We start from the raw sequence: 27,965 nt of genomic DNA, 5'->3' as shown, positions 1-27,965 counted from the left end.
GGGAGTGGGTGATTCGCATAATTTCGCACCGTTGTCACATGGCAGAGTGTTTTCCCCTCCACTCGGCCGACACAATTGTCCCTGGATGGCACAGCTAAACCGAAGCCGCCGTCGCCAGCGCGATGAAACGCCTCTCAATCCGTAGACTTTGATGCGGAACGGACGAGAACAACCAGAAGACGGGCAGTCTTGGGTTCGTGCTGACCTTGTTTCATTTCCTGCCACTTCGGCATGGAGACAAGCGCCGTCGGTATTCGCCAAACCTCCTCGCACCGTCTGGTCTGAACCGGTTCGGGTTGTGCGCGGTCTCGTGCGCACTGCAGACTCCACGCACTGATTTTCACGCAACGCCCCGCGCCCTCCGCTCCGCCCGCCCTCATTGGTCGGGCTCGCTCGCGGCCCGCCCACATCTTCCGAGTGCTGTTTGGACAATGGGGATGTTTCCGAGTCGCGATTGGTCATTTCCCCTCGAAAACTTTTATTTTGGGGCAGGCCCCGTATATTGTGCACGGGCACGCGGCGAAGTGGAGTTGTAAACCAAGCTCGTGCACGTTTCAGCACCAAAAACTCGTGGACAGCAGCCAAACGGAGGAGAGAGGGTCGTCGTTAAAAGCTAGCTCATTGTACTAAACCGACGACTTAGCGGTTTGCGACGCCACACAAGCGCAGCGATCGCGGGAAAACTTCACTGGTAGTTTTGAGTCGGAACGTGGACCAGATAAAGCGGCTCCGCCTGTGCTTTGTTTGCCCTGGCGGGCGAATAGTGCCGAGTGCTGGATAACCACTGAAAGAGGCAAGTTTCTGCGGGCACCGTTATTTTCGGCTCACTCGTGTCGAATTGGCGCGGTCTGGATTCAACTAACGGCACCACGGGAAGACTAAATGGCTGCACATGAAGGAAAACAGCGGCGATAAAGAAGACTATTCATCCCAGCGGGTTCGGTCCAGACAACGGTTGAGCCGTGGTCCTGTTTTTAGCCACATCACAACCTGCTAGCGCTGCTAACCACCGAGGTCCCCCATTGTGTGAGCCACCGTACTACCGCCCGACCCCCTGGACCACCACAGACACCTGCCGCCTTCCACACCGCTACAACTGTCTTTTTTATTACAACTTTTTTTTAACAAAACAAAAAAAAATCATCATCCAACAATGTGTTCTCGGGTTTGGTTCGTGACCGACCGGCGTATCAGCCAGGAGTATCCTCAGGTGCAGATCCTCCGGGCTCTGAAGGAGCGCTGCGCCGACGAGGACGTTGAATTCCGCTCTCTTCTCATGGATCAAATCGTGCTAACGATCAGCGAGGGGCAATTAGGCAAGTATCACCGATTTCACCAATAAGCAGTTGACGTGAAATGTGTAAATGTGAGGGGTTGTGTCGGCTCTACGTGTCCCACGAAGTTAATGGCAGGCGGGTATTGTTTGGGGGAGCACACTGCTGTGGAGCGAGCAGGGGGCTAGCCCGGTCTGCCTGCTAGCAAGGAAGCGACGCGTAGCCTCAGACGTGACCGCCTAACCCACTTTCCAGCTCGTGCCTCCGGAGGGGCCTGAGCACGCCTGATTTCATTTCGCCGTGTACGTTACAATCCCAACAATGATGCGATTTAACCGAAGCAACACTGTTAATGAACACCATAGAAGCCATTATGATGTTCTCTCATATGCTAACCAGGGTTGGGGGGGTTCATATGGTAACCTGGCACCCAGAGTTGAAACTAGTCGATTTTGAGTGATCGATTAAATATTAAAAACATATGTATACATATAATTATTAATATAATTATTTCATGTACACCAGATGTAACCAGCACCCAAAATATATATCTTTAAAATGACTCAATTGAGGTTAAATGAAGACTAAACAATAAGCATCTGTTCAGCCATAATACTTGATTTATTGCTCAGATGGTACATTTATTATCAAAACTGTAATTAATTACCATCTGCTTAAAGCTTTCTGTATTTCACCCTGTCTATTCCACCATTATTATTATAATATGTGTTGTTTTGTAGTACTGCTTTGTCCAGAACCTATTGTTTGTGTTCTTGGTATGAGATGACAACGTTTTTCACGGTATTGACTCAGAAGGCCTTGATAAAGCGATGTTAACTGTAGGAAACTCTCAACAAACACACACACATGGAATTTATCAGGGCGGTGTGAAGTGGGGCCGGTGTCACCAGATGAGAGGCGTGCGGGTCTCAATTAACACATAAATGGTGTAGGCTGGCACTGGCAGGGGCTGCATAGTTGAGAGACCATGTGGGATGAACAGGGGTGAGATTTTGAGCAGCACGTCCCTCGCAGACTGCTGTTACATCAGGTCTACTGTACAGCTGAGTCCTGGCAAAGCTTTAAAGTCATCACGCAGTTTGAAATGCCCACATGTAATAAGCGTATTACAGTGGAGGGCATGGCATCTAGGAAATAACAAGTCTTTCAAATACCACAGCACAGCCAAAGGAATATTTGTGAACATAAATACATCATTGAATTTGTGTCATTTATACAAAATATCTACCACATGAAGATTACATTACAATGCATTTTTTTATCATGTCAAGATAATCCTATCCAAATGGGCTTATCATGGAAAAATGCTATGAGTACTTTGCTTTGTTGTTTATTCTTTGGCTATAAACTCCTTTCTGATTCTGATCAAGTAAACAATCTTAAAATTAGACCACATTAGCCATCTTCGGGAGGTATTTAGTTAGGCAGGTAGTAGTGGTGGGAATCGTCACCTTAGATTCAATTAATTGTGTCACGATTCGATTATTAAACGATTGCATCACAAATCATCTCTATTTTGAGTTTTATATACATTTTCCTTCAAATCTTTCAAACAAATTCCTATTTGTGTGACACAGTTGATGTGCTACATTATTTATATAGAATGTGGAAAGATTGCAAATTATATAACATATACAACATATACAATTATATAAAAATCGATTATAGACTTTCCTGCATCGATGCAGAATCATTCAACAAAGCATCTACCTAGTAGGTAGGTAGCTGTTTAGCAGGAAACACATAACATGTGCAGGGCAATTATCAGAACCTGTAATCCGTCCGGGCCCAAATCTGCATGCGTCTTCTGAACCTTGGTTTGACATCACAGATTAACAGCCAGTGGTCAGATTAGCCATGCTGTATCTTGCTACACAGAAAGCTGTGACTGCTGTCTTGAGCAGGTACTGGCCCTGTACACATAGCATTAAATGCAGCTTCATCTACATTTGAATTAACCGTCTGCTCTACTGTATCCTGCAGAAACACTGGAGTTGGAAGGTACTTTCCAATGCAAAATCCAAAACAAATTGACAGCTTGAATTCATCGTCCTTTATCAATGAATAGTAATTCAGCACAAGCACGTACTACATTAAAGTACAACATCAGTGAGTGTTTACAGTCCTCATAGTTTTTACATTGTAAACACAAGTGGTGCTCCACCATAATGTTATTAATGATGCCCTCATGGTCACTGCCAAACTCTTTAAGTCGTTAGAGTTAATCTCTACAGTCCGTCGTCTCGGATGCATTTACATTAGAGCAAATTGTTTATAAATGTGACACTGGCACACCATTTTCATATTAATTTAACAAGCTATTTCAGAAATGAATTCACAAATCAGCAATATTTAGGGCATGGAAAAAAAATCTTTTGTTCCAAAAAAAAAAAAAATGTATATGGGAAATAGATTGTGATACCAGAACGGGTTCAAAGATGAGCAGGTTGCTGCGTTAACAACCTAAACCAAAAAAAAGCTGAACCCAAAGCACTTGTTTTAGGGTTGGTCAGAATGCAATACTAAAACCGATAATACTTTTACAGCTCGCTGAGGTTGAGGTCCACGTTTCACACTGAAGTTAATGGGTTCAGTGTGTCCCCGGGAGGAGAGATGAGCACACACGCATCAGACAGGCAGACCTAGCATTCCAGGGACAAGAGGCATTTCACATCCCGTGATATGCGCCGCGAGATGTTTAAACAGAGACCGGATATGAACTGATGTCACAATCCTTTGTGATCCTCGCTCATGTCAGTGGGCACACGTTTACCCCGAAGACAGTAAATGCAACGCTCCAATGTCAGTGAACAAGAAGATGGTACATAAAGGCCCAGCATCTTAATTTTCAGTGTATCAGTACTACAAGTCTGTGTCACTATCAACATACATGCGGTGGAGATACTGTAGCTTCAATGCTGATCTACAAGTACAAGCTGTTGTGTGTTATTTTCCAGATGGTAAAAAACAGCCAGTTCATGCCATAAATTAGGGAGATTTGATGGGTCTTGATTGTGGTAACGTGCAACCCCTGCTGCTGACGTTTACCCCACACTGTAGGTATTTAACACTTCCCGTTTATAACTACGTAGCAAGTTTTTGGGGGCTGTGGCTTGATTGCACATATACCCAAAGATAAATGGCTTGTTGGTTAAATAGCCTGCAGTATCTCATTTCTAGGTTCTGTCATGCAGCCAGGAATATTTACATGTTATTGATATTTTGGCAAAGAGTCTCACAGTACCTGCTTTTTTCTCTAGATAGAAATGCAGAAAAAAATGTAAATAAAATAATTCAAATGACCGCAGTATTGACTGACACACCCTAAACATGTTTTTTAATGTTATTGTTGTACCTGAAAATACTATTTCTTGAATAGCAGAACCGTATTAGGTTGTGAGTGGCTGACACATCTGTCCATATCAAAACTGACTATCTGTTGTGAATGTTCAGACTTACTTTTTTATATATGGTCATACCACAAATAAGCCCTTGCATTTGTAATTTGCATAGTTGTAGGAGCCTAAGGGAACAGTGTCTACTGTATGATTACTGAGTCGAAAAACCTTGTAATAAGTAGTTTCTGATGCTAAATGATGTTGCATCATTCTTAAAAACCACAAACCCACAAATGTTATAGAAGTCTATGAGAAAAATGACCCACTTGATTTCTTACCCCAGCAAACAAACATGGGTTTATGGTCTTAATCGCTACTTTCATGTCTTCTTCAATACAGCATAATGTTCTTTTTATTAAACGTTTGTCCCATTTATAGTAAAATAGATGACACTGGTTTAGGGCGTGGCTACCTGTGATTGACAAGCCACTACCATGGCATTGTCTGGTTTGGGGGCTGTCTCTGTTTTAGTTTTAGATCTTAGAAGTTCATGAACCCAAAGTGGTGCGAATGTTTAAAAATAGATTGGGTTATATTTGCATAATTCACTGTTCCAATTGGAGTAGACTCGAGACTTGCTAGTGTCCTAAAGGGGTCGGTCAGTGGCGAAACCACGTGATACAGATACAGAAAACTGTCTCTCAGTGGGGTGTCCGTTCTGAACTGTCTCTGTCTCCACCCTGTTATGTCACGCCTGGTTGCAAAGAACCAAGATGGCCACAGCCAAAAACTAAGATGGTGACGGCCAAAAATGTCAAACTTGAGGCTTCAAAACCGCAGTCAACAAACCAATGGGTGACGTCACGGTGACTATGGCCACTTCTTATATGGTTTCTATTACAGAATTGTGTGTCCTCTAATTAAAGCATTATTTTATGCTTAATCTCATCTGAAATATAGTACAGTGTGTTATTGAAATACTTCCCATCCCTAAACAAGATGCATAAAAGACGAACAATTAAATTACAGTAAATGTGTTAATGTAAATTAGTCTATTTAATGTAAAAATTATTAAGTGACAGTAATGTGTTTTATAGTGCTCTGTTTAGATTCTATCAACTCGGTCGGATATTTGTTTCAATCATCAGTTAGTTGAAGTACTTTAAATGCCAACTTTGCAAGTAACTAGCAGCTACACAGCACACAGGCTAACTCACAGAGCAAGGTTAACATGGCCTCTGTGACCGACAAACAAAAGATAATTTAGCTCGGCCTCGCAGTACGCCTACACTAAATGTTTTTGTATGATGCGTGTTACTGATGACAGCTACGCAAAGAGGTCATTAATAGCTCAAAAGAAAATGTGACTGAAGTGTGACTGCCCCATCGGGTTGATTTAGACAGGATACCCAAACTGAGACCGCATTCGGGGCTTGGCAGGACCCGCCAGCCAAGCATTGGCACAGCGTTTGTCGGCATCGCCTGCTTTGTGACGTCGCAGCGGTATGCGTAGAATGCTTGAAATGCTTGTTAGCTTGGTCAGGCAGATTGAAAATGGGACACACATATACAGTCCATTGAACCATAAAACATCACAGTCTGTCATAGAGGAAAGGAAAATATCCCATCTGTTGCGACTGTAAACAGGTCACACCCGACCAACTGTAGACATTGTCACACACACACACAAAAAAAAAACATGTTGCCTTTGTTATAGACCGAAATGTTGAGTGTTGAATGTTTTTTTGCTATGGTCACATGACGTACAGTGCAGTGCACACGAACCCTTGCACAAATGAATAGGACTGATTCATCTGGCTGCCTCATTGGTCTCTGTTTGGTTCCCCTGGAGATGGAGACGAGCACCATGAACAGTGAATACTGTCCGTCAAAAACCATGAGACCACATCCCCTGACACTTCCCACTGTAATACCACTCTCAGTGCTCTCAATAGCAGCACAATCAGAGCAGTGTGGCGGGAGGGACAGTAAATCCTTCTGCTTCTATACAGAGACTGTGAGGAGGAGAAAAAAAGGAGGGGTGGCAGGCTTTTTCATGACTTCATACTCTCTTTTTTTCTTTATTTGCCACTCCCCTCCCTCCCTCCCTCCCTCCCTCCCTCCCTCCATCCTCTCTCTGTGTTAAGGCTATAAGACATCCCTGACCTTTTACATCTGCTGCCTTTATCTTGTTCACTGCTGTACCTGTCTCTGCCGAGAATTACCTGAAAAATAAGTGTTGCCAGGGCCCCTCCCAGTTTATAGTGTATGCTCGCTGGGTAGCATCAGTGCATATTATTTCGTATGCAGCAACCATCAAGCGTCTGGTGACCTCTGATGATCTCAGCCAGTGGCGCTGTCTCTATTGTGAGCCTGCAGATCCTAAGATGGCTGAAAACCAGGTCACGGTAGAGGTGAAGTGCTGTGCCAGTGACAAACGTGTGTCTCCTCCTCTCTTTCCCGTACATGTATACGTGCATGCCCACATGAACACACAGGTTTTGCCGTCACCCGGCCTGTTCTCCCCGATGAGCTGTCGGGTGGAGTCGCCTGCAGAAACAAATCTGTCAGTCTGTGTCTGTTTCCGCTTCTCATCCAGGGTGACAAAGTAACACCAGTCACCAGTGAGATGCTGCCAAATCACTATGGCTGAAGAATTTGCCATCTGTGTTTGCCAAATCTCATGCTAATGTTCTGTTCAAATCTTATCCCGTTCTGCGGATCCCGATAGCGGTCGATAGGAACTGGAAATCAGAAAAGTTAGCGTCACGCCGACTCTGGTCCCGCCCGCATACAATACAAGATCCTCTTTGTCAAGTCTCCCCTGTTTTCCATGGCTCACACATGCTGTGCTGAATTGAAATGGCTGATCACTGACCTATTGAGATGTGTTCAGTTAGCTTGTTGTATCTACTTAGCCACCATTTGCATAATAAAAGTGGTGTCAGGCTAAAGCATTGAATTGATTTGATTTTCGATAAAACAAAACACCATGAAATTATAATAATGATGACAATAGAGACTAACTGACTTTGTGCATAAATGACTTACATACACAATACAACATAGTGTTTCTTGCCATGCGTTTTCTCCCTGATGTGTGCTCATGTGTGAATCATCTCAAAACCCTTGGGGTTTCAGACATATCTCTCTACCCCAGTGCCCTACTGTGAGACAAAGTAGTGTGTAGTGTCAGTACATCACCAATAATAGCTCTTTCTCAGTCAAAGGAAAAGACAGCATTGGCCCAAAAGGTCAGGGGGGGTACTGTACTGTATATGCTGTAAATAATCGTATCAACTCGCAAAAGGCATCTCCAAACTTCATGACATAACACCATCCAGCCTTGGAGCTGGCTGCCTCTGCCTCCTCCTGTAACCCGGCCAAATCTGAGTCAGAGCTATGTGGTGATGATGGGATCAACATCCGCAAACACTCTCCATGAGTAGTGTTCAATTTCCAACCAGGAAACGGTGGATTCCAAATCACACCAGCCACTTTCACAACGTTTGCAGCTCCTGTATGACTTTTATGGATGTAATTGTGACCTAGTGAATGGGTAGATCTTGACTCAAGGGGACCTCGACAACACTAACTTTCACCCTGGGAACGATGTCCACTTTAAACTCTGAAGCAAAAGCTTATACTGAGACAATACAGGGGCAGCCAGGACCATGCCATTTGTTTAAAAGCCACAAACAAAACCAAAAGAACAAAAACAAGAGACATAGCAATTTAGGCCTACATAAAGTAAAGCAAACAAAACATCAAGCGAGGCAAAAGTATATTTAAAGTCACACTAGTTTAACACTAGGTAAAGCAGCAGTGGCAGATGTCCCTCTGAAGTGAGACACCGCCATTAAAAGAGAAACACATTCACAAATATTAATATAATTAAAAAAAACACATCCATGTTGCTCATTTGGGGTTTTGGGTTACCTTTGTGCTGCTTTAGAGCAACAATAGTGGTAGCAACAGTTGCAGTAACGCTGCATCTCCCGTCACGGACCTAAATGAGAACATGGTCATAATATGTGCACATTAAAGAAAAATGAGTCGCTGTCTAGGACTGCTGCTACTGGTGCAAAGAATGAAAGGTTCGTGGACACCTATCAAATGTTTCACGCGCAAGTGCCGTGTGCAGAGCTGCTGTTAATTAGCAGCATGCCATACACAAGCTACTGGGGGGCCGTGAAGCAAACGAATCACAGGACTGCCAGTCTCTGCCGGTTACATACTGTATGTAAAGGAATGATGTCTACCAGAGCAGAGACGGAAGTCGCTCTCCCTCTGTGTGTGTTGTTATTGGAGCTTCTTCTTGCTTTGTAGACAATGTTGAGAGCCATTGAGAGGTGATTTAAATACTTCCAGCGTTGTAATATACACCTTTAACGATGGTCATCTTGTTTCCACCCTCCTTTCCTCTCCTCTACCCTCCAGGTCTGCGAGTGGAGCAGGAATTAGTGACATCGTACCCACAGGTGGTGGTGGTACGGGTGCCCACGCCCTGGGTGCAGTCGGACAGCGACATCACTGTGCTGCGTCACCTGGAGAAGATGGGCTGTCGTCTGATCAACCGTCCCCAGGCTATACTCAACTGTGTCAACAAGTTCTGGACCTTCCAGGAGTTGGCTGGCCACGGGGTGCCTCTCCCAGACACCTTCTCATACGGTAAATCAATACTGGACGTTTCACAGTGTCCGTGTGTTGTGGTAGCAGGCAGTGTTGTTGTTACTAAGGGCACACTCACACCAGTCAAACAATGCGGACATTAGACCCAATTGTGCCTTTGCACGGCACGGATGTGAGTGTGCCCTAAGATGTCTGGAGCAGTGTGCTTCTTTGTTACTATAATCAGCAAGTATGTGTGATGCAGTTGGTTTTATTAATACTTCCCAGTGTGTGAACAACATGTACAGAGGGCAGACTAGAGAATGCAGACTGTTATTCCCTCGGCGTACATGCAAGACACAAATGTTCAAACAAATACAAACAAAGACACCGTGGCTCTTATAACGTGTTTCCATCATGGTTTATGTTTAAAACAACAAAACAAACAGCTCTTGCTCTTATGTCAGTGATATGGCTATTTGTATTTTAGTCAAATTAAGTGAAATTTAGTGAACATGTAAAACATATTATCACATATGTAAACATTGTCTGATGTCATCTGCATGGTTTCATGAGTGCTGTGTCACATTTGTTGTTTTTTGACATTTCAATCACATTCGTTGCATCACAGGCTTGAGTCCACGTGTCTGTCCAATAAGCCCTCGGTTAGACAATCACTACTCCACTGTAATCACTCAAACAACAGAGGGAACATCTCATTTACATACCTGGTGAAAGCCTTGCCGCTTTCCACTAAACCACACATATTCATAGTCGCCACGGTTGATAAAAGCAAGATATGTGGGGATGCAGCCCTCACAACGCAGTGTTTATGTGCTGTGGTTTGTTGTTTTTGTAAGACCAAACAAAGGCTGACAACCAACACCACACATTTTCTTTCTGTTTTCCCAAAATCGACAGCACTGTGGTGTTTGTGAGAGCAGACAGAGAAGGATACAGACAGAGAAGGAAAGCAAAAAAAAGAAAGAGGAGGGGGTGTTTGGCCTACATTCCATTCGTCTCTCTGCACAGTAGGCCAGGCGATGCATGCAGAGCGGCTGGAGAGCTTATGTAACAGCCCCCACCCCCCGCCCCTAACGCCCCACCCCATGCCCCCTCATGATTTTTCAAAATAAAAGATGCCGTTCCCTCCCTCGTGTTCTCCACCTCAGCAGCTTGTGACGTGGTCGGACCCACATTTGGTGTCCGCTTTCCCCTCGGCTCCCTCTGTTCTTTCTCCCTCTCACTGAAAACACATGTGAATCGGGCGCATCTGGAAAAAGCCGTGCGACAGCGTAGTTCACATCTGTTGCCTTGACCGATTGCCAGATAAGAACAGGCAGGCAAACAAAGAGTGAGACAATGGAGATGGAGAGAGAGAAAGAAGAAGTTCTTAACACTTCCATTGGTATACATAATATATACACATATATACATTTTTACACATTTTTTCAATCACTTCTCAAGCCAAAGCAGAGAAGCTGAAGCACATCTGTTGCTACAAGCTGCCATTCTGAGTCAACGTCGGATATGGTCAGCTGCTTCACATTAATGCATCCCTCAGTGACTGCTCTGTTCCAATCTCGTGAATCAAGCAAGCAGCAAAATAAGTACGAGCTCAGGACAACACTCCTACAGCCTTGCTGTTTTGAGTCACTCCTGTTGCCATAGTAACATGCTACATCCCCTCCCCCACCCCGCTCCACAGCCTGCATGTGAACCGTGCCATCAAAACAAGGACAATTGAGTAAATATATTTGTACATCTCTGTGTGGATGCTTATTTCGGTCTGTGTGTGTGTGTGTGTGTTCCCAGGAGGGCATGACAACTTCCGTAAGATGATCGACGAGGCAGAACCCCTGGGCTACCCCGTGGTGGTTAAGAATGCACGTGGCCACAGAGGTGAGTCCTATTTCCTCCTGTCACCAGCTCTATTCACACCACCAATCTGTACGCTGCAGGGCCCCGAACGGCAGCCCAGTCCACCCTAACATGACATTCATTGTGTTAAATTGTTAGGACCGGGGTGCTGCAACAAACCACAAAATCAAAAGCTTGTAATGTCTGCGGTGTGGTTGCTAGGTTAATCACTTTTGTTTCTAGTAAATTGACCCTGGTTCCCTTGTTTTGCATGCATTCACAGGGGGCTTGTGTGAGAAGTTTGAGCCCCTGCTATTAATGTTGGAGATAAGCCCCAGTGTCTGCTGACCCATTAGCCTTTTCCTATTCACAGTTATTGACACATGACTGGCTCGCCAAGGAATAACAATGCACCTTGGCTAGACCAGGCTGCCATTACAACTTATTGTTCGGGAAAGCAGCCGTTGGTCAACCAGTAACTTGACCCTTTTTATGGCGTTGCGTGTCTCAAGGTTTGCTTTCCTCCCTTCTGTGGTTGACCATTGTCATCGGCTGATGTCCAGCCTTCACTTCAGCAAATACAAATGACGAAACAAAAGGCAATTTCGAAGAACTTAACAATTATCGTTAAGAATCTGTGTTTTTCCAGGGCAGTTTAATTCAAAACATAGCGTGCGCCTTTGTGTGCACAATCTCCAAATCAATGTTTTAGTATCGTCAATACAAAGTAGTCATGTGTCTCACTGAGTCACAGGACCATGAGTTCCTCGCCTGTCCTGTCCCGTCTTCACATCTTCACGATGTTACCAGGGGATTGCCTTGTCATCTTCTTTGGATTGTCACCTACACACAATGTCCACACGCACAGCAATCACAAGATTTTCCCTGGTGCAGGATCAGGGCTTGGCAACCAGGAGACAGAGCAAAGTGGAACTAATTAAAACAGGCGTTTTCTATCCTCAGTGAGAAGCATTTCTGTTGCTGTTAAGAGGAGCGTCCCATCCATTACATGAGACACAGGGACTGGCATGAGACTCAGTCAGCAGAAGCAGTAACTCGTCAGCAAAACGTTTAGGGTGTTATCCAACCTCTGATGTTATAGCTAATAATACGCCAACGGCAAACATCTTATTTAAACGCCAGCTCATCTTTCCGTTCTTTCTTCATCTTTCTGCCCCTCCCAGGCAAGGCCGTGTTCCTGGCACGCGACAAACACCACCTGACGGACCTGTGCCACTTGATCCGCCACGATACCCCCTACTTGTTTCAGGAGTACGTCAAGGAGTCGCACGGCCGCGACGTCCGGGTGGTCCTGGTGGGCGGCCGTGTCATCGGCTCGATGCTCCGCTGCTCCACCGATGGTCGCATGCAGAGCAACTGCTCCCTGGGTAGGCGGATGGCCGAGAACTACTGACCGCTGTCGTACATTACTGAACTCACTCCCTCTTCCGCTCATTGCAGTTACCAACATTGCCACACTGGAACAGTTCTTAGACTTGTGCAATATGTAAGGTCTCACTAAGTTGCTCTAATCATTCCTGTATATTAGGAATATATATTTAACGGCAATACTTTCTTTCTATGAGTCACATAAACAAGCTTGTCCTGAATCCGCCCCGGAGTGACAATATTCCAGCTGATGAGACTAATTTTCAATGTCAGAGCTCGGACAGTTTCGGTCTCGTTGCAGCTGTAATGCACTGTGACATATTTAGGACACCAGTCATCAGATTATTCTGCATTTATGAAAGCAATCATTTTGACACTTGCACTGACTCTAGGCGGCTCTGATGTGGTATTAGTTGCTTCTTAAATTGTGTTTTAGGATTGCTTTTGCTTCATAAATAGGTTACTTTGACAATCTGGATGGTGATGTGAACGAAGCGCAGATTGTGGTGGGCATTAACCCGTTGTGTTGTCTCTCTCTCTCTAGGTGGTGTTGGTATGATGTGCCCACTGAGCGAACAAGGGAAGCAGCTGGCGATAGAGGTGTCCAACATCCTTGGCATGGATGTGTGCGGCATTGACCTGCTGCAGCTAAACGACGGCTCATTTGTGGTCTGTGAGGCCAATGCCAATGTGGGCTTCATCGCCTTTGACCAGGCTTGTGGCATGGATGTGGCGGGCATCGTCGCTGACTACGCCCTGTCGATGCTCCCGAGCCGCCTCACCCGCAAGATGTCCCTGCTGTCTGTCGTGTCGAGCACCAGCGAGACCAGCAGTGAGCCGGAGGTGTGCCCCGTGCCCACCGGCGGCGGCGGCTCGCTGCCCGAGGCCGTCTGCAACATGAGCGTGGGCTCTACTTCCAGCGAAAGCGACCCGGAGCTGGCCGAGCCTTCCCAGTCCTCACCCCGCCAGTCCACGGCCCCCACCCTCCCAGATCTCCCCGATCCAGCCTACAACTTCAACACTCTTCTCGCCAATGAGATCAAATTATTGACTGAGTAAGATTCAAGCAGCTTCATACACACACGCACACACACACACACACACACACACACACACACACACACACACACACACACACACACACACACACACACACACACACACAAAAACCATCACATTCAAAACCAACACGCATACACACACCGGTACGCTTGGCAGCAGACATTCCTTTGAAAAACACATATCAATAAAAAAAAAAAGATTCAAACATAGGGTTATAAAAGCAAAACAAGACGGAGAAAAAGCGAACACGCATACAGACACAATCGCAGAAATGCAAACACCAAAACAAGAGCCTTCTCGTCCTAACTCCTTTCAAAAATAACAAAGATCTGAGGCTGCTCCCCTGACTCTTCTCGCTTTGCACCTCTACTCCTCAAACTGCAAACTCCACTTTCCAAACTTAGCTTACACTGCAGCATGGTGGCGGCAGGGTGGTGGGATATGGTAGATTAGATAACTGCCAAATTGGCATCTCCTAGTTTCTATTTGCAAAGTAGTGAGGGTGAAGGTGATTATATATATATTTTTTGGGGTGGGTGTGGGATTCCAATGAAGGCAAACACCTGCCATATTTGTATCCTTACTAAACCATATTAGTAAAAGGAGAATCTACAGAATGTTTTGGAGGAGAATGAAGTGTGTTTTTTTTAAGTGATTTGTTCCTTGGGAGAGGAATGCATCCTCATGCGAGGCACGTTATACTGACAGTTCCAATGTAGCACGGTATTACTCTTTTCGAGGACACAGAACAGGATGGGGATCATCCTGCAGCAACTGGAGATAGAGGGATAACATGTCAAGGGTACTGCTATTCATAACTTAAATTAGACATGGGTTCACTATATATATGTCTTATGTTGTAAATTCAATTACAACAGAATGTATCGACAATGTTTTAACTCCCCTATAATTGAAATTCAACTTTGAATCACTAATATTCAATGTTTGGGTGAATCACTACATTGGCAGAGAATACGGGGCTGATGTTGTGCTGTCAGAATAATTTACCTTTCATGCGTAAATAAGAATATTATCAACCCAGATTACAAACCCAGAGCACCGGAAAAAAACATCCCGGGTGCTAACACGGTGTCCATAAATGAATTCTCTGTTCACAGTGAATGAAGCAGGCTAATGTCAATGTAAGCAAAGCTGCCCCAACGTGTGCAAGTTAGTAGAAATGACAAAAAGTAGTTCTGTTTGGAGTCACAACCAGGAATAGGAAAATTAATTGAGTGCCATGGCTCGATTTTTAATAAGTTTCCGATAGCTTGTTTGATTAGTCTTACCAGCAGCGGCAGTCTGCTGCTTTTTTAAAATTAATTCCATGTCTAGCACTTTATATTAAACAGATGCATTTTTTTTCTCTCTCGCTCAGACGACAAACTTAGGCAACACGAGACCAAGTGTGAAACCTGCAAACAAAATATACCTCAAAACAGTGACGTCTCACTGCCATGATGACATAGATATTCAAACATACAGTACATATCAGCCAGAATCCTTGTGGTTTTCAAATGGCCCCTAATATACCAGGTGTTCCTTCCCTTTATGTCTGAGAGCTAAAATGGTAGTTGTGTATTATTTTTTGTATTTCTTTTTGGGCTTTTTTTTTTTTTTGTAAATATATAGGTAGTGAAATATCTTCAGTGCATATTAGTATCTAGCTGATGAAACTGGAATGGCTGACACAACTGCCAACGTTGACATTTTTCATAAGCTATTGTGGACAAACTTGTTTGTACAGACCTGCAATATTGAAAGGTCAAAACTGAAATTTGGTGCTAACATTTCTGGATTTGGTTAGATGTGTTTTACCAGTCGTATGATTTGTAGGTTTTTACTTTGGTTGTTTTCACCTTGTTTTTTGATAACGATGAAGTACCTAACCCACAAAATATGTTGGCATGATGTACAAATAAAAAAAATGGGAACTATATTTTTGCAGTCTCTTTGAGTAGAATGTTACTTTTTTCTTTTCTTGGAAAAGAAATGAAAAAACAATCCAGGGATTTTTGTTCCTGTTGATTTACCTCCTGTACGCCTTCTGAAACAGGCTATTACCATAGAGGTAGGGTACGCTGGCGTGAATGCCATTCATTTTGAATAATAAGTAACAGCTCTGATCAAAAGCACAAATGTAAATCCTAAGTTGTTCTACGTAGACTCACAACCCTTTCTGTTGAACACAACTCAGGGAAGCAGCCTGGATCTCACCCCTGACCCCCAAAACGCCACGGCATATCCATCCGAGACATGTCAAAAACATTTACACATACCTACAGGCAGACAAAAAGATACTCAAACAACAATGAAAAAAAGGTTGTAAACTACAGTATGTGGTGTATACCATGGTTAACATGCACTTTTTTTCCTTGATTGTTTTCTATTGTTCCTTGTTTTCTTCCTAATTTATGATATTTTTAAAGGGGGGGAAAAGTGGTTTGTGTGCACTAATCATATCTCAATAAAGTGAAACCGCTGTGAAGCTTGATTTTTTATTTTCCTTTTTTTGTGGGCCAAATTTTACTAATTGCCTGAATTCTAACACGGGCCTACTTGGGGGTACCAAATCTAAAAACCCACCAGACAACAGGAAAGGCAGCTTTTATTTGAAGTCTGCTGTCAAGTGATCACAGTGGCTCCACTGAGAGAATAACACCTGTTACACTACTGTGATGTTGTCCGGTGTGATATCTATATATATATATATATATATATATATATATATAGGAAAGTATCCGACAAACAAACTGTGAAATCCGCTGATGTCCACTCTCCTGACATGCAAGGGCTGGTGGGCTTGATCATCAAGTCATATCCCAACATGTAAGCTTGTCGAAGCAAACTATCTCCAGTTGTTGTCCCCCTATTTTTTTTAAAGTCTGTCTTTTTATTGAAGCCTGTGTCATTCCACATTGTGTATGTAAGTGTAAATCAAAGCTCGCATATCCTTTTTAAGACGCAAACAAGCCAGCCATAAGAAACGGTCATATCGCTCTCTCACTGCCCTGTCGTTTAAATCCGTAGTTTACACAGCATCCATATGCACACGGAGCACATCTAGCCACTTCAGGTTCATTTCTACTGTGCCCCAACAACCTTCACAATGCCTTTTCCATTGTCTGGTTTCCTCTGGGAGCAATGGTTTTGAGGATCATAGTTGACTCGTGATCCCCGTTCAGGTGGGTTTGTGTCTGTTTGGTATTTATGCATCAGTGGTGATGATAAAAGTGGATACAAGGCATGGAAGCAACTGAAGGAAACGGGGGTACCGCGAGCCAGTGACACAGGGAAGGAAGAAGAACGTGTGTTAATTGGAATAATGACAGAACGTGCATTGGCCCGTGTGGTGCTTGGTCAGCCTGGAACAAATATGTAGGGACCTCTGGACTAGTCACTGTGTACAACAACACACAACAGAGCACATGGTCACTATTTTATTCCAAACTGCTGCTAATGTATATTTGGCTAAAAAATGAAAAAGGGAATATGCGGAAATCCAAGTGTTTCCATGTTTTACTGCCTCTTGACACATGAAAATGAATCTGAATGCCAAAAAACCAAACATTTTGTTATATAATTCAGAACACTAGTAGTGAGATGATTTTAAAAGTGATTCATTGTTTTGATATAAAAAAAATAAATGTTTCAGAATTGTATATATTATGTAGGATTACACAGCAATCATCAGGTTCATTTTATGTTGATGTGTTTTAAAATGAACCTGAGGTTGGTTTAGGTTTACAATATGCTTTGATTTGCAGAAGAAGAAGAAGAAGAAGAAGAAAGTGCAACGTTTACGCTCTGTTGATGATATAAAGACATTAGCGTCTTTAATTATATCTGCATATCACGGTGAATTGATGACAAGGTTCTGGACTGCAAGGTACGAGATAAGAAAAAAAGAAAGATTGCGCAAAAAAAAAAAAAAAAAAAGGTTTTAGCAATTGCCCTCACTAATATTCTGTTTCTGTATCATTCTGACAGTGTTACAAAATGATCCCCAAATTATGTCATTCACAAATGTGCAAAAATGATGTAAATATATATCCTTCTTTTCTAGATTCAAATAAAGATGAGTCATTCAAAAGCGATGAATGTGCGTCTCCTCCTCTTTTCTGGCTTTGATTGTGATATCAGTATTTTAACGTTTTATTTTCTTCAAGATATGCATGTCGTTATCCGCTTACAATCCCAATCCAAAACATCTGAATGACATTGTAAGCTTTTTTATTTGATACATCTACAGTGATATCTACATCGACATTAAACAGGTGTCCCCTCTGTTTGCAGATCTGCAAACAGGGGATCGGCAGGGCAGCTACGGTGACAAGTCAGAACCAGGATGTGATTGTGTCTGTGGACCCTGCACCAGCTGCAGCAGGCCCTCGATGGGCTCTGTCAGGTCATGGTTTGGTATCAGCTGGCTGGCCTGCAGGGCGTCCCTGCCAAATCCCACTGCCTGGCACAAAAACACACACAGAAACAAACACAGCAGCTGCAGCTGTTGGACTCTCCGGGGAGAGTACAGCTGACTTATATAATAATATCACTGAAAATTGGATTGCAACCTGGTCGGCTTAACGTATCCCACTTGAACCTGATGTGTATATGCTTGTTGCTCTGTAACGGTTTGGAAAAATGAAGATGTAAAAGAATGGCTTGATACTGAGAACCAAGCATGCTGAGATGGAAACATGCCGAGCACGATGTGGAAGGTTTGCAGTGGCATCCATGGAATTCCTGCAGTTTCTTAACAGCTCGGAAAATGCATGGTGTTTGTTTTAATCATGTGTTCGGTCTCTTTTTTTTAACTTTTACTTTGCAGTTCAATAAATATAAGCACAAAATGACTGACCAGTAGACTTTGGCTACTTTGGAGTGTGAGGAAATGTTATAGCTGACTCTACACTCTGACCTCGGGAAGAGAGCGGAAAACTGAATTTCAGTGTGGAAATCAAAGATACTCTTCAATCAATTAGAACAGCTCCCAGTCTTGTTAACCCAGCCGTCATCCTGACACGGTGAACCCAAGTTATTATTCCTACAGCTGCCATTTTGCCATGTAACAGTATTTTATTTAACAGCAGGGGGGTGACTAACTGTGCTAACTCACCATGACATTTTGACCTTGAAAAGTTTTGGGACTCTGGTATAAAAAATCCACTTGCATTTATTTCAGTCCTACCAAACCACCGAACCACCGGACAGAAACATGACAACGCGTGAACCGATTGTATCTGTTTATATGCTTGCTACAATGAGGCTACTTGTACTCAGCCATAACAGCTGATCCAATCTCGAGTCTCCAATTGTCCAAGACCCACTGAACTTAGACCCAGACAAGGTTTTAAGTCCCTGGCAGTCATCCCACTCGTACAGGATGTACTGTACAGTACGTGGAATTGACATCACGACTGGCCTCCAATGACGTTACAGAGACTGGAAATCAAGGTGGAAGTCAGAGCGTCGGGGCTAATTCCCACCTCGTGTTTACGGCTTTACCAATTAGAGATAATCCCATCTTGAGTACGGCCCTCCAAAGTGTGTAAAGCGGAAATGGGGAACTGTGTCACTGTGTCAAACGGGACATTTAATGCCTGGATACCTCGCCAGGGGATCTCACCTTCAACCGTAACATGTCCAGGCAGTGCTCCAGCAGCGCGATCAGAGCTGAGTCTTTTCTGGAGTAATTCTGCTCAAACTCCAACATGGTATTCAGCATCGCGTCCACTTTAACTGGCTGGGCTTCATCTTGATTGTAAGCCATGGATAGAGACAAAGATGGACATTTCCTTTGAGCATTTACGGTACATGACCGTGGGCATAAATACACTGTACACGAAACGACTAATTAGCTGGATGCATTTAATAGAGATCAATGTAAAATACAGGATCTCTCTGCACTTCCTGTATGGTTTGTCTAAGATCCACGGCCAATTTTCCCTGGTAAACATCCCGGAAAGCCTGGGAAATTGCATTGTAGCTAACAGGCTTAGAATCATATGTAGGGCAGCAGCTGCGATGTGAGGTAGTGGTGCGGATGCTGCACAGCCAGAGATGTGTCAGCACTGGTCTCTAGTCAGCCCTAAGCATGCCAGTGTAAATCTGGGGTTTAGCTTTCGGATTGCACAGCAAGACAGCTCAGATAAATATAGGCACTATTGACCTTATTTTGTAGTGATACACCAGTGGATTGGTGACGTCTGGTTAGGGTCATTATTATTATTTCTGGTTTGAACAGTCAGAATTGGATAGATAGAAGAAACCTATGTTTTATGGTTGTATATTACATTTAGATTGTGCACATTTGATGACAATACGCACCATATGACAACACCGCATCAGGATCTTGGACATTTTGGACGTGGGTCTCGAGGAGTTGGGTCAGATGGCGGTGCCAAGTATGTGTCACCTGCGATATGAGCAATAGATCAACCATGAGACACATATCATAAAACAGATTTAGCCATTTGTTTAATAAAAATTTTACCGTAGAATACATGGAATGAGCAACGTCCACCTTCCCCTGTTTGGCAAACACATCAGCCATGAGAAAGTATCCATCACAGGTGACTAAGCTATCCACACCATACTCCTCACTGGCAAAGTATATCTGGAATAAAAAAATGAATAAAGGTACTTCATATATAGTGAGAGATTAACAATGTACAGCATATACTGCTATATTATTCAATATTTACAAGCGGTGAGGCAAGTTTATATGGTGAGCAAAGTGCATAACAGTGCTTTAATTTTGCTTCTCACGGTATCAATAAAGTTAGGGAACAGTTGAAAATACTTAAGGTACTGAAGCTATGTTCTGGTGAGTGTGTTACTTATGACACGGACATCATTTGCAAAGTTAAACAGAGCCACGTCCAGGTTTCCAGTCGCTGTGTGGAGGCGGCCCAGGCTCCTGTACAGCTGGTGGTGGACCGGGTGTTCTGGGCTCTTCAACACAGCCCACTCTGCCTGGGACAGGAGCTGGGCTGCCTGGGCCAGATTACCCAAACCTGGAGGGAGAGGTCATTAAAGATCATATAGAGGAAGGAGAAAGGAGATCATTTGACCTGAGAAACCATTTTGGGCACATTGCTCACCCATGTTGGCCTCAGCAAACAGCAGATAGGCAGGGACCATTTGGACAGGACTGGGGCCATAGAGGTCCATGGAACAACGCAGGCAGGACTGGGCGGCAGGCAGAGCCTCCTGATGTTTTCCCTCGGACAGCTTGCTCTTAGCCACCGACCTGCAAATCTCTATCAGCTCCACCTAAGTAAGGAACAAAACCAAGGTGCACTTCCTACATTCATTCACAGGGGTAACCCGCTCGTCTTTACTGACAGCAATCAGAAGAATATTAAATATATGCTTGCATATCACTGTAACATCAATCACTGAAGATGGAACTGGCTCTGGAAACAGTGGTGACTGATCAAGGAAGCAAAAAAACCTTAATATATAATGCAGTAAACAATCTTAATATTCCTCAATTTGAACTTCTAGCTGTTTCTCCTGGTGGTATTTATTCAATGGAAAACCAAAAATATGTTTTTGTGCAGTTCCCTTATGTCAGTCACAGCACATGACAAACTCCTGCTCACATAAAAGACTCAAGGGGAGGGACTGAGACAGCAGCCGTAAGGAATCTCTTCTTCCTCCTCAGCTAGCCTTGTTTCCCCTCTACACCCATCAATTCTAAATGCGTTTCACAACGTCTTCATTCGGCTTATAAAGTGACAACAAAGATCTGGGGTCTGTGTGTGTTTTTAGCTGTTCTAGCTCCACCATTTTTTTCTCAAAAGGGTGCTGTGTTTTGGTTTTAAGATCAAAATTCTCCCATTTCATGTTGACTTGAAGACTTCTGACAAGGAAATTCAAAATGGCCTGGAGAAAGTTTTCAGAATCCATCTTTGTATTTTCCTATGAGACATGTAAACTCAATACAAGATGTCTGTGCGTGTGAATGTGGTTCCAATGCACCACATACTTCCTGACCTTTTTATGCTGCCTTTCAGTGCAGTCGGTCTGCTGGAGACTAAAGGGTGCTGGGGTGCGAATGGGAACCAGCAACTGACAGATTCTCTCGTGGATGCCCACCCAGTCCTCCTGGTGGTGCTCTGCAGTACTGAGGAATAATAATAAAAAAATATATCTTTTAAAAAAGGACTGCAACTTCAGGTCACGCTTACATTCCTAAGATCGCTCCCTTCCTCAAGTCAATACAGTTTAATATGTAGCCCAATATCATAAATCACACATTTGCCTCAACAGCATCCTCAAATATTACCTCTTGACGCAATGTGGATGATGTTGACTCTTATTGATTGATTTCCATGTTATGATCTGAATAACTGAGGGGTAACTAATAGTAATTTTCAAAAGTATGCATCAGAGTGACCGCAAATCACCAGCTGGTTACAACGATGTACAGCATTCCCAGTGAAATGTTTTTATACTGCATCTATCAGTTGCTTCGAATTGAAGTGCTAACATTTCCAAGAGCAGAGCCTCTATCCCATTTAGAAAATATCATCCGGCTGCACAGAGGGCATGCTAAATTGTATGCCATTACATAACTAGTCTGTAATTTTGTTCATCTGGCTCTCCTCTCCTGCACACTTCTATGGAAACTGTCTTGGTTTTCCTTGCATTTCTTTCTACTGAGGAGCATGTGTATTCACGCCAGCGTATTTTTGTTTCTGGAGTTGAGACAGAAGCAGCGGGCAGGCAGCGATCTGGCCACGTCACACCAACGGCTGCAATGATAAAGCCTGTGTGAGTGAGCACACGCACACACGCACACACACACACACACACACACACACACACACACACACACACACACACACACACACACACACACACACACACACGTATCAGGGGGTCTTCTCAGGCTACTCTCTGCAATCTGCCGAATAATAAAGTCACCACAAACGTGAGTCCAGATACCAGCATGCCAGCAGACTGACGCTATGAAAAGACAAAAACAACTGTGACAGCTACGCTGTGGTTTTTAGCCATGATGAAGCAAAAGTAACTTGTTCAAGCCCTGACAAAGAACAAAAGCTAAGTCTTTTAAATTGCATCATTTCCAAGATACTGCATCACTTGTTTTGAGGTACAGCTTAATGGCGTGCAATGTTGTGATTGTGCCCGAGGCCCATGCTTTTCACCACACCTAGTATTTCTCATGCAGACCAGGAAACAACACTTTTGATATATGGATGTTTGTGGGCTCTGAGTGGTCAAACAAACCTCTAAATGCCTTTCGACTGATGCTAATAAAAACGTGATTGACATAACGTGAGGTCGTAATTATTATTTAACGTGCAAAAATTTCGGACGAAAAAAACAAACAAAACAAACAATGACTTTAAGGCAAAGGCCTTAAAGTCATCTCAACATTTCATTTTCCGTACACACACACACTCCCACTAGGGAGGGTGGATAAGTACCCCTGCACTAAAAAATGTTGAATTCAATAAATAGTTTTATTCATGCAAATGTATGTCTTTTATCAGATTCACAACTTTTTATCCGCTTTACCCGTCCCCACCCCATCTGACCCCCGTCCCCCACCGTCACCTACCCCCGCTGCAGCCTCAGGCAAAATCCCACTCTGAACTCAGTTCAAAACTTGAGAGTCCTGGTTTAATCTAATTCGAGAAATGTGCTTGACTTGTAGTTCATTTTTTAAAGGCTGAGAGGGAAGCAAGCACAATAAGTGTCTGTAAGCTCCCTCTAAGAGACTGGGCTTTAGTGGCTCATCCCTTCACATAAATCCCTGCAGAGAGGGATGTCACCACGTGCTCCTCTTCACTCCCCATACTGTGCCAATGAGGATTTCACCGAGCACCATCTTATGATCTGTAATTGACTCTGAAGAGATGGCCACGTGTGCCAACGTGTATTGTTAAACATTAAAAAGACCCCCGATCTTAACTAACACAAATGATCTAACAGATCCGAGCTACGGTTTCCCAGTCACATGAACAAAAAAATAACTGTTTCGGTAATTTTATTTCCAGCTGTTCCTCTCTCCCCCCTCCCGACGACAGTCACGTGACCGCTCTTCCTGCCGACGTGTTCCGTGCGTGGCTCTCTGTGGCGAAACAACATGGCGGACACCGCCACCTAGCGTCCATGCCGTAGAGGTGGTTTTGAAGAAGCTCACAAAAAAATGAACACGAGGAGTAGCTCTCTTTGTTACGACGGCATATTAGCGGCACTGTAGGTGGTTTGGCTAAGATAGCGGTCGGTCATAGAGGAAGTAAACACGTTGCTTGACCCGGATATTTGCCGTTGCTATGACAGCAAGTGAAAGCTACTGCTAGCTTAGCCAAACCACCCGATCAATAAACACACATTTGGCCCATATACAATTAACCAACAATAACCATCAACAGCCATCACCCTAAGGACCTTAGCAAAGCGTTGTCACACGTTGGGATGGATTAAATAGAAAGATAAAAGCGACATTCATGGGAAGGTAGCTAGCATAAATGCCAGTTGTTAGCATCGTAGTAAAGTTTTAATAGTCACAAATTTGCCACTTTGAAACTAGCAAAACTCTGTTTTACCAGTAAAAGGTGACCCGGCACTCGTCGCATTGCAGACGCGCTTCTTGCTGACAAAGTTCACACAACTGCTTCTTTCCTTTGGGAGAAGAAAGAGGAATCATCTCGGATGTTTTCCCAAAAAGACAAGTTTTGGATTCCATGATCACAAGGAAGTCCGCTTGAAAATACGCGTCCGGTTTGTGCTAGTTTGCCCAACTTGAATGTAACAGACGAAACGAACGCCTGTTGCTCAGACAGTGAAAGTTTACGGTCGCTACGGCAACGTTCAATTGCTATGGTAGTTCCCTTCTCTGCTGGTAAATATGTTACTAAAAGCTTAACATCATTTAACACACACACACACACATTTTCTTTGTGTGATATTTATTAAAATCAGCTCCTAAATATATTCTACATATCAGCTTTAAGTAGAAAAATATACATATTTCCAGTTGGCTCTATAGGCTGGGCAAATTTAAAAGCAATTAAAATGCCTATTAATGCCTTAACTATCATGTTAATGTCCCCGCTGTGGGACTAATAAAAGATTATCTTATCATGTATTGACATACGCACACTGTTGACATACATGCACACAATGTTGACCAGTATGATTATGTATAACTTTTTGTATTAGTCTATTGTTGCTTTTTGATTTTGCATCTGCTATCAATGCTATTATTATTTGCACTATCCTCTTTTGCTGCTGTACCCCTATAAATGTCCCCACTGTGGGACTAATAAGGGATTATTATTTTATTGGATTGATATTGAGGATTCAATGCTAAAGAGAAAACCAATATACATTTAGGCCTATCTACAATTCAAAAACATTATAACATTAAACATTAACCATAACATATAGGCATATATGACTCCTGCAAAATCAGCATTTTCTGATGAACAGGAAGTTGTCGACATTGTTTCCCCTTTTCTGCTCACTCTTTCTTACGCAAGTGGACGTATATGACTCCGCTGCACAGCAGTAAGGGGACACACACCCAAGCCAGGATGAAGCAGTAGCCAAAGTGTCCTGATGTCAGTTCCCTGGAATCCTGAAGGATGTCCTTGTTGTGTAATGTGTAGATGAGAGCTGCAGAAAAGGCAGTCAGCCCTAAAAAAATGAAACAAAAAAGAAAAACTGTGATGTTTGTCATAGTGACACGTTTGGTAAAACAACATGAACAATTGATCAACTTTTTTGCAGGTTTATCCTAACGACCACATTTGTGATAATAATGGGCCTCAAATGTATACCTGATCCATCATATTATTTAATATTTTAATATTATATTAATACTACTACTACTACTACTACTACTACTACTAATGACAATAATAATAATATATGTTTATTTGATATAGCACCTTTTACAGACAAAGTCACAAAGGGCTTCACATGATAAAATTGTTAAAATAAGACCCAAACAGTAAAATGAGCAAGCAAAGAAATAATACCACTGGAAATAAAATTAAAATAATTTCACACAGTTTTGTACCGATTCAGCCATCACTAAGAGCAACGCCATATAGTAGCCTACAGCCACTGTACTCAAGGATTATATATTAAGCCGACACTATAGGGAGCGTGCTCTCAACATTTAGCTTGTTTGCCAACCATGGACTTAATAGATTTGTAAGAGCAAGCGTCAGCCTTCTCAACCAGTCTCATCATAGACATGCCGGCGGCACATTGTTTCACTCCACTGTTACCTCCAAAGACCTGACACAGCCCCGTGAAGTAGAAGAGTCCGCCTTTAGACATGGTGAACAGCTGACCCAGGAACACCAAGAAGGAGACCGAGGAGAAGACCACGGCGAGAACCATCAGTACCTGCACGGCCTGAAGCCACTCTGAGAAAGGAAAGCATGCATCAAACACATCTGAGTCTGTCGACCTTCAAAAAACATGAAAAAACACACCGCTTTAAATGAGCTTTTCTATGATGTCAAAGCTTGGGACTTTATGTTTCTCTACTGATTTAGCTGTAAAGCACTTTTTTTGCAACCTGTGTTAAAAGAGGTGCTGTATAAATAAGTACTTCCTAAAAACAATCTAAGTTCTGAAATTTGACCTTTGGGAGAGAAATGTCCGTGTATAAAAATAAGTCATTGTTGCTTACCGGATTCTTTTGATGACGCACACAACCAGGTTCCCGTGAAGTTGTCAAACCTGCAGTTGTACCAGAGGTCTGAGTTCTCCATGCCATCCCACACCCACCAGGACTTTAAAAGAGAGAGTAGACATGATGCACACAGCTGGATATGTTGCACTTGTGACAGGATAGAGAAGAGCAACCACGTCCTGAATATTACCTTCTCCATAGTTGCAATAAACAGCATTGCCAGTGTGATGAGGTGCAGCAGGGTGACAAACATCAGCAGGTATGCCATTTTCAACTCCCTGCCGAAAAACAAACAAAGAGTTTAAATTTAGGTTTCCGGAGCATCCAACACAACAGCTAGCGAGGTAATGGCGTGTGACCAATTTAACATGTTTGCTGGTTCCACAGTGAAAAACAGTGTTCAGGAACATTCCTGTTTTGCCTTGAAACATAAGATGGAAAATCTGAGTAGCTGAACAGTGTATACTCTGTATTACATAAGACCTCGCTTCAAAACAGAGTGCAATGAGTTATTTTGAAAAACTCCTCTTTGACTGGACTGTGTGTTGCCATCGTACAGAAACCGCATAGAACCTGGGAGGGCCTGTTGAAATTTAAACGGTTGCAAAATATTTACCCAATTTAGCCTCTCTCTATCCTTCTGAATGGTTGTTTTTGTCTTTTAATTGCATGGGTTAAACCTTCTGTAATGAAACTTACATTTGGATTTCATTAAAGTTGCTCCTTAATTTTGAGGAAATTAAAGTCGGAGGAAAAGCTTGTGATTTTACAGAGCTATTTCACGTGGTACCCCCTGTGCATAGTAGTGCACGGGCTAAAAAGGCTATCAAAGCTGTAAGGATCACTTAAGTTCACAATCAGGATATATGGAGAGGGAGACAAATAGGGACAGAGAGAAATGAGAGACAGACATTTTGGGTGTAGATCTTTATCTGTGGGAGAGGTCCATTTGGGTGGACCTCTCCCACAGACAGGATTACTGCCAAATTATGTCATTACACTAGATTTCATCCATCTCATGAACACCAATGAAAAGTGAACATTCTGTGAAAATGATTACAACATAACAAATTGTTATGAAAAAAAAAAACACATGTTGGTGCAGGAATCAAATAAAAACAATCAAACATAGATTACAAAGACATGAGTAACATGCTTTAGAATTGTTCAAATAAGTTTTCTTACGGCACACAATACAAAACACGCTTCTTTTGGCTGCATGTTTTTTTTCTTTTTGCGACCCGTTATTTTTATAGTTTGATGTGATGCAAGAACCACTACAATGACATCTTTGAAATCACAATTTAAACATTAGTTGAAAGGACATGACAAGTCAAGGATATATCTACTCACCCTGGTTATTGCCCTTAAAATCAGATCTCAGGAGCAGCTCAGAAGCAGTTTCACTGCTCTACTACAACATTTGTGTTTCTCTTTGGTGGTCCTCTCATTTCCAGCCATACCACACCCCCTTATTTTTAGTCACTCCATCCAAGTTTCCAAGGAGAACGCCCATTTCCTCTGTCTAGAACAGAGCTCTCTTTTGCTGCGCCTCGTAATCCGCCAGTACAACATCACCATCCAAAAAAGACTCAAAATGAGACCCACCCATGGGGAGTGGTGTGGCACGTAAAACCACATGAAGAGACCTCCACTGTAAACAAGTCCACTTGCAATGCTCTTCTGCATAATGATTATATCTTCATCCATTCATGA

At 43.1% G+C, this 27,965-nt stretch overlaps 3 protein-coding genes across 3 annotated transcripts; 1 reads left to right on the top strand and 2 right to left on the bottom strand.

The window, feature by feature from the left end:
- The first annotated feature begins 382 nt into the window (after positions 1-382).
- rimkla (ribosomal modification protein rimK-like family member A) lies at positions 383-13,591 on the top strand. The gene is made up of 5 exons (XM_084015689.1): positions 383-1,316; positions 9,074-9,304; positions 11,060-11,146; positions 12,289-12,492; positions 13,038-13,591. The coding sequence occupies exons 1-5, from the start codon at positions 1,154-1,156 to the stop codon at positions 13,550-13,552; spliced, it is 1,200 nt and encodes a 399-aa protein (XP_083871815.1). The 5' UTR covers positions 383-1,153; the 3' UTR covers positions 13,553-13,591.
- zmynd12 (zinc finger, MYND-type containing 12) lies at positions 13,466-24,370 on the bottom strand. Its single transcript, XM_084015690.1, has 9 exons — positions 24,145-24,370; positions 21,560-21,689; positions 20,662-20,833; positions 20,411-20,574; positions 20,052-20,174; positions 19,886-19,973; positions 19,185-19,312; positions 13,630-18,020; positions 13,466-13,563 (listed from the first exon to the last, which is right to left on the bottom strand). Exons 1-8 carry the CDS (start codon positions 24,282-24,284, stop codon positions 17,880-17,882), a joined length of 1,086 nt encoding a protein of 361 aa, XP_083871816.1. The 5' UTR covers positions 24,285-24,370; the 3' UTR covers positions 13,466-13,563; positions 13,630-17,879.
- A 426-nt stretch (positions 24,371-24,796) lies between these two features.
- Positions 24,797-27,728, bottom strand: emp3b (epithelial membrane protein 3b (MAM blood group)). The gene is made up of 5 exons (XM_084015336.1): positions 27,603-27,728; positions 26,440-26,527; positions 26,247-26,349; positions 25,837-25,977; positions 24,797-25,237 (listed from the first exon to the last, which is right to left on the bottom strand). The coding sequence occupies exons 2-5, from the start codon at positions 26,515-26,517 to the stop codon at positions 25,062-25,064; spliced, it is 498 nt and encodes a 165-aa protein (XP_083871462.1). The 5' UTR covers positions 26,518-26,527; positions 27,603-27,728; the 3' UTR covers positions 24,797-25,061.
- Positions 27,729-27,965: the final 237 nt, after the last annotated feature.

This window comes from Eutrigla gurnardus (assembly GCF_963514095.1).
Source record: "Eutrigla gurnardus genome assembly, chromosome: 8".
Taxonomy (NCBI): domain Eukaryota; kingdom Metazoa; phylum Chordata; class Actinopteri; order Perciformes; family Triglidae; genus Eutrigla; species Eutrigla gurnardus.
The sequence above is the reverse complement of the archived record's forward strand: the minus strand, read 5'-3'. Positions and strand labels throughout refer to the sequence as shown.